Source organism: Pteropus alecto, unplaced genomic scaffold (assembly GCF_000325575.1).
Source record: "Pteropus alecto unplaced genomic scaffold, ASM32557v1 scaffold30, whole genome shotgun sequence".
Classification (NCBI taxonomy): domain Eukaryota; kingdom Metazoa; phylum Chordata; class Mammalia; order Chiroptera; family Pteropodidae; genus Pteropus; species Pteropus alecto.
Genome location: NW_006429782.1, coordinates 2313198 through 2320522, shown reverse-complemented (window position 1 = coordinate 2320522; position 7325 = coordinate 2313198). Strand labels below are relative to the sequence as shown.

The window sequence follows — 7325 nt, the reverse complement described above, 5'->3', positions numbered from 1 at the left end:
TTGGAACTAGATAGAGATGATGATTGCTCAATATCTGAGTGCACCAAATGCCACCGAATCGTACGTTTCAAATGGTTAATTTTATGTTATGCAAATTTCTCTTCAGTTTTTTTTAGAAAAGGCAACCTTCAAATAAAGTCAGAAGATTTTAAGGAGACAAGAGTCCTGAAGAGTGTACACACTGCTCTGTCCCTCCTGTCTGCAGCTGACACCTCTGCTTCCAACATGGGTGCGGGGCAGGTCCAGAGTCCCAAAGTACAGGAAGGTTAGCCCAAACTGCAGACTGATGGCCGATGCACCGTCCCTAGTTCTGTCCGGCCCACACAGCCCTTGAAAACATTTTAAATTTGCTGTCCAATCGGAGACGTGGGACAAAGTCCAGCTTTCTGTTTTTTGACTCACGCGTGGTGACCTCCACCAGGAGCAGACTGGCCACCACTCCTTTCCACCTGAGTGCCCAAAGCACCCTTCGATGTCTGAGGCTGCAATTCCTGTTCCAGAATCAGCTGGAATCAAAACTTACCCCGTGGACAGGGCGCTCGCTGTGCGCCATCTGGAATGTTCCCGGCAGAAGCCCTTTACACAGAGGAGGCTGGGCTAGAGGGCAGGCTGTCCTGAGGTTGAAATGACCAAGGTGGCCGAGCGGATGCCAGTCATTGTCCTCTACCGCCCCCTTGTGTCCTTGGCCATCAGCACATGTGCGCCAACCCCGGTGAGAACAAGGAAGACACCTGTGGGCCTGGGAAGGCTCCTGGGTGTCCTGTCTGGCCACCAGCTCCCCTGCCAGAGGAGAACTATGCCGTTATGCAGCCGCTGTCTTCGTAGGTTCTCATCAGGGTGTGATTCGGTCCCCCAACCCCGGAGGATCCCTGTCGCACCTACGTTAGCCGCTAATCTAGAGCGTCAGTCACCAACCTATTCAGCACCAAGGACCGGTGCTCCTGTGAGAATCTAATGCCTGATGAGCTGAGGCGGGGCTGAGGCGGTGATGCCAGCGCTGGGGATCGGCTGCAAATACAGTTGAAGCTTCGCTCACTCACCCACCGCTCACGTCCTGCTGTGTGGCCTGGTTCCTAATAGGCCACGAACCGGTACTGGTCCACGGCCCGGGGGTTGGGAACCCCTGGTCTAGAGTAGTGTCAGCCAGCTGCTGTCCAAACGTCAAGGCAAGGAGGTGCCCAACCACTCGGCGGCACAGACCGGGAGGCGTTTCCAGTGCCGGGTGTCTGAGTGCGGCCCTGCCCTCCCCAGGCCTCCGTGTTCATCAGTCAACGGGAATAGAGCGAGTGCCTACTTCTCATTCATTTTGCAAATATGTTAGGTGGGCTCTGGGCAATGTACAGGGCTGAGGGACACAGATGGTTTCACGCAGTTCGGAGGGTGACAAGGACAGCTTTCTGCCAACCTGGCCAGGCCCTCGTACCCAGCTACTGGGCCAAACACTAGTCTAGGTGTTGCTGGGAGGCATGGGGTGGATGGGGTTCACACCGACAATCCTCGAATGTTAATTATCCTCAAGGACAATGTGCCGGCCCCTGGGGCTGGCAGGGCCTGAGGCTGTCTGTCCCCAGGAAGTTAGAACTCCGCCTTGAGACCACAGCGTTCACATTTGGCTGCCCCGCGGACTTTAGACTTGCCAGCTCTTGCAGCTGGGTAAGCCTCTGCCTCGAGATAAATCGTATAGACATGATATACGTAAAACATACATAATCGTACTAATAATATATTAAAACTTATCTACGCTATAGATAAAACGTGCATAATTATATGCATAGTTGTATACGCGTAAGGCAGATAAATACGCTAATAGATGTGAATTAATAATATTGGATAGATGAAAGAAATACAATAATATAAATATATATATATCATATGTATAATGAAAACCAACTACTCTGTTTCTTTGAAGGACCCTGATTGATACAAGAGGAAAGGAAGTGAATGATCAAGTAAACAAATACAGGAACAAAGCAGATGGTCACACTTGCAACGAAGAAAACAAGCAAGAAAGAGGAAGAGGAAGAGGAGGGTGCGACTATAGGGTAGTCAGGGAAGGCCTCTTTGAGGAGGTGACTTTTGAGTGGAGACCCGAAAGCGAGAGGTTGGCATCATGGGAAGACCGGAGAAGGGCATTAGAGACGCAAGGCACAGCGGCACGAAGGCCCCGAGGCCGAATCAGCTTGGCGAGCTCCAGGAACAGACCGGAAAGTGGACCCAGGTTCCTGGAGCCCAGAGGGCAGTGGGGGAGGGGGAGGAGATGGAGGACGTGGGTGCGGAGGGTGGCAGGGCCGGGGCAGGCGCCGTCGTGGGGGCGGGAAGAGGTCGGGAGTCTCGGGCACCTGCCCAGAGTGCAATGGATGTTCGATAAATGCCCCAGAGCATGCTGGAGAACTCTGGAAGCTGACTCAGCAGGACTCGGGGCTCGCTGGAGGAGAGCCCGCAGCTTCCCGGACAGGGGCCGGGCAGGGATCCACCCTGCCGGTCTCCAAGGCCGTGGCTTTCAAAGCCAGGCGAGACCTCGTTATCTCCCCCAAACCCAGGAAAAGCTCAAATTATGCAGAGCTGAAGGCCTGCCATGACCCGAGCCGGACCCAGGTGGCTCTCCGTAGAGCTTGCTCTCAGCAATGGGGAACCCATGGAAAAAGTGAGGCCCCCTTAATATATAAGGTGTTCAATGGCTTTATCCTCCTGTAGTGGGTTGACTTGTGTCCCCCCTACACCCCCCAAAAAAAGATAATTCGGGTCCTAACCTCCCCGTGCCCAGGAATGGGACCTATTTGAGAATAGGGTCTTTGCAGATGTAATTAATTAAGATGAGACCCTCTATCCAACGAGTAGCATGCTTATAAGAAGAAGGAAATTTGGACGCAGACATCCAGAGGAGAAGGCCATGTGATGATTGAGGCGGAGACTGGGGTGACGTGTCTCCAAGCCACGGGACGCCAAGGACTGACTGCGGGCGACACCAGAAGCTGGGAGAGGCAGGAAGGACCCTCCCCCGGGTCCTCTGGAGGGAGCAGAACACCTCGATTCTGGACTTTTAGGCTCCAGCACTTTGAAAGAAGACACTTGTTTTCAGCTGCCCGTTTGTGGTGCTTTGCAGCCGGGGCAGCTCCGAAAAATTCACGCAGCCCTCAGAGTGCAACCCCCATCTCTCCCCGGGCCCCGCTCGGCGTGTGGCATCGGTGCGCCCTCCAGCCTCATAAGTGCGACCTAGCCGGGTTCCGGTCCTGCATTCCTTACCGAGCGGGTGCTTTAGCATATCCCGTCCCCTCTGCTTAGAGCTCCGCTTCCTGCTTTTAGATATTTTGTCAGGTTTGAGACTACGGCAGGATACAAAGTTACGAACGACAAAACCCCGCAGCCCCCTGGTTATGAAAGGAAGCTGCCTCTCCTTAGCTACCAGACCCTGGCCAAGCCCCTCCTCTCTCTGCCTGGTTCTGTTTCCCCTCTCAGTCTTCCTTCAGTCCCTCGACCCGCTTCTGCTGGCCTCAGGGCCTTTGCAAGTGCTGCTCTCTGCTTGCAATGCTCAGCCTTTATCCCCAGCCTCCTTCTCCACCCTTCACAGCTCCAGGTCAGCACCACCCCCACCCCCCAACCCGGTCAGACTCCAGCCACAGTTTCATGCTGGGCTGTGAGGTTATAAGAGACGGCCCAGCCCTGTCTCACTCAGGGCCTGGAACGCAGTCGGTGCCGATCATTAGAATGAATGAATGAGAAAGCGAGGCCGTGAGACAGATCATCTCCAGGCTGCCCTCAGCTCGGGCTCCACGGGAATCCGCAGAAGGGCAGGAAGTGAAGGATGACGCACAGGGTGCGGGCTCCGACATCCCCCTGGGGGAGGGCTCGGGGAGCTGGGAGGAATAGAATTGTGGGTTGTCTGGCCCCAGACAGAGGCGCTTATGTCGAGATGCAGCTGGACGTGGCGCCAAGTTGCTGCACGCATCTATCTCTTCCAGAAGGAGGGAGACAGAAGCCCTCGCAAAGCACGGCTCACGACCCTGGGCTGCACAGCTACACCACTATCCTGCGGACACTGAATTACTGAGAAGGGAGAGGGACCCTTTGCAGCTGGGGAAACCCACTTGAAATTCGCATCCGCAGCTGCGGTCGGCCCCATTTTTGTCTCCACAAGGCTTGGGATAGGAGCTGTCTTTTAAAACATGGGGGTGGGGAGCGTAGAAAAAAGGAGTTGGCGTGAACAAGATACAAGTCAACAGGAAAGCCACGGAGGGGACAGTTACCTGGGCGGCCCCCTCATTAGGACAGCCTGCCTTAGCCGTCTAGCCCCACATGCCTCGTTGGATTCTCACAGCTTCGCGAGCCAGGGGTGATTGTCCCTATTGTGCAAGTAGGAAAACTGAGGCACAAAGATACTCGAAGAGTTGCCCAGGGTGGCCGAGCCAGCCGGTTGGGGATCGCATCAGACATCCTCAAAAGCCCAGACTTGGAGGTGCTTTGGCCTCGGCGAGGCCAGAGTCGGTGGCATTGCAGATGGTGAGACTGGCCAGAGAGTCCTCCAAACCCCGGGGTCACCGAGATCACCCCCCCTGAGTCCACCTTCTAAATGGGAGAAAACAGACCCCCCGCCACCAGGCCAGGAGCAAGGGACAACTCTCAGAGTCAGTTCTTGTCTATTTCAGATCACTTCCAACTACATCGGGAGTGCCTTGCTCAAAATCGATCCTTAAATTTGCCCAAACTGCCGAGTCTGGGGTCAGGAGACCCCTTACGGCGACCACCTCTTTCCCAAAATACTTGTATTCTTGGAGACAGACTCCTGCAGATGACGGCGGGGGCCGAAGAGAAATCCTCAGTCTTCCTGAGAACCAGCACCTCCCGCTTTAAGGAACCATAAACCCAAGTGCGACACGTAGAGACTGAAGATGACTGGATTCGGAAGAGGGCCAGATGCAAACTCAGCGAGGGGGGACACCCCCACATCATGGCTTCTACCTGGCCGCGTTCGACAGGGCGCTGGAGAGCTGGCCCACCGGCCTGCTCCACCGGTGGTCGCTCGAGTCCCCTTCATGCCCGCTATGCATCAGCCTGGTTCCGCCCTCGGCGCCCCCACCAGCCGAGATTTCTGGAGCTGGAGATGCTTTCTTCATAGTCTCTTCCGGGGTGAACGGGCTCAGCCTCTTGACCATCCCTTCCAGGATGGCCGTGTAACGATGCTTTCTTCATAGTCTCTTCCGGGGTGAACGGGGTGAACAGGCTCAGCCTCTTGACTATCCATCCCTTCCCGGATGGCTATGTAACCAACCTCATGGAAGGGGGAGGGAGATGTGAGTGGTCGTATCCAGCCAGCGAATCGGGGGAGACTGTGCTGAGCGTGCGTCCTCTTACCCAACACCTCCCAGAGAGAGGGACAGACAGGCAGACAAGGCCCGGTGCTCACGCGTATCAGCTGTGGAGGTACATGGCCTCCTTCCTATGCAAGTTTTTATTCCTTCCGATGACTGTCACCCATTCGCCCCATATCTATTAAGCGCCGACTGTACACCGGGCTGGCTCTGTCATGCTGGCATACAGCAGCGATTGAACCAAAGGCCCCTGCTGTCCTGGGTTCCATTTTGGGGGTGGGTGGGGGGAACAGACTTTAAACAAGGTAAATATATAAAGTATTTAGTGTAGTTGATAGTATGAGTCTCCTACAGCTGCTGTAACCAATGATCACAGACTTAGTGGCTTAAAACAACACACATGTATTCTCTATGGTTCTAGAAGCCAGAAGCAAGTCTGAAACCAGTTTCACTGGGCTCAAGGCCAGGTGTGAGCAGGGCCGGTTCTTTCTCGAAGCTCCGAGGAACGGTCTGTTGCCTGCCTTTTCCAGTCTCCAGAGGAGCCTGCATGCCTCGGCTCGTGGCTCCTTCCTCCCGTGACTCCAATCTGTTCCTTCCGTCGTCATAGCTCCTGCTTCTGTCAAACCTCCCTCTGCCTCCCTCTTACAAAGGACCCTGTGATGACACCGAGGACCCACCTGGAGAATCTAGGGTCACGTCCCCATTTTAAGGTCCTTAACTTGACCACATTTGCAAAGTGCGTTTTGCTACGTAAGGGAACGATGTCCGGTTTCGGGGGTTAGGACATGGATACCTTTGGGGGCCGTTATTCAGGAACTGGGGAGGGGTAATAAAGGGACCAAGAGGTCTTCTCTGAGCAGGTGGCCTGTGGCCAGAGATCTGAAGGAAAAGAGAGAGGCAAGGGTGTCTGGGGAAGAACATTCCAGGCAGAGGGAACAGCCAGTGTGAAGTTTGAAAGTCAGAGGCAGCTGGGCACAGTGAAGGAGCTGGAAGGAGCTGGAAGGAATTCCTGGGGCTGGAGGGGCAGGAAGGGACGGAGGGCGGTCAGAGTGAGCTTACAGAAGCAGGCGGAACCCTGGATTCTCCATGGGACAGGCATTTGCCACAGGGATTTAAGCAGGAGTATGACACAGTCCCTCTGGCTGCTGCAGGTAAAAATATGCTATTATCTGGACTCACGGGCACTCAGGTAAGACTATTGTGATAGCCCGTGAGATTGGTTTACATGAATGCTGAAAATAGTATGGAAATGGGAGCTTTTCTGGAGCTTTGGTGGGGTAGGGAGTGGGTGGGAATCAATCTTACATATTCATTATGAGCCTGGCCTGGTCAACGAGCGGTGTCTCCGGCGCCCCACCGCGGAGCAGCGCCACCCCACCATAGCTGCCGTGCAGGCCTAGGGGCTGTACCTGGGACGACCTCCATCCGGCCGTTCTTCCTTCACATCCACGTCTTCCATTCGGAGTGTGGCTTCCGTGGTCCCCATGGGCGCCGGGAAGAGGCGCTGGCTTGAAGAAGGGATGAATTCTGGAGGAGAGCCATGAATGGAGGTTTCACTGGACAGTCATCATAATATCAACCCCTCACCACTTCGGCTCCATCTTGAAAGAGCTCCTGCATCCATTGTCTTACTGAATCATTGCCCAGCCCCACAAGGCTTCTTCACTTCACAGGTGAGAAAACAGAGGCACAGAGAGCTAAGAACGCTCACGTGGTCTGGACTTTGAATGCACGTGAGAGGCCGAGGCTCCAGCTACAAGCTCTGGGAAGCCATAAAGCAACTATACTAAAGAGTTGATGACTTGAACTGAAGTATACTTCAACTTCCTTACTGGGATTAACACTTTTGAATACGACCTGCTCAACCCCAACCTATCTCTATGTGCTCTGGGACACCTGTCCTACCTCTTTGTCCCCCCAAAAAGAAGCAAGTCCTGACAAGTTTGTGATCCGAGGGTCAATGAAGGCACTGTGAAAAGAGACTGGGGCGGAAGTCAGGATCATAATTATTATCAACCA

General features: G+C 54.5%; 1 protein-coding gene across 1 annotated transcript in view; it reads right to left on the bottom strand.

The window, feature by feature from the left end:
- Positions 1 to 6792, bottom strand: part of ATCAY (ATCAY, caytaxin) — a 22718-nt gene extending 15926 nt beyond the window's left edge. Inside the window, exon 1 of the mRNA XM_006904212.1 lies at positions 6716 to 6792. Coding sequence (XP_006904274.1) covers positions 6716 to 6792 — 77 coding nt within the window. The remainder of the gene's footprint in view (positions 1 to 6715) is intronic.
- Positions 6793 to 7325: the final 533 nt, after the last annotated feature.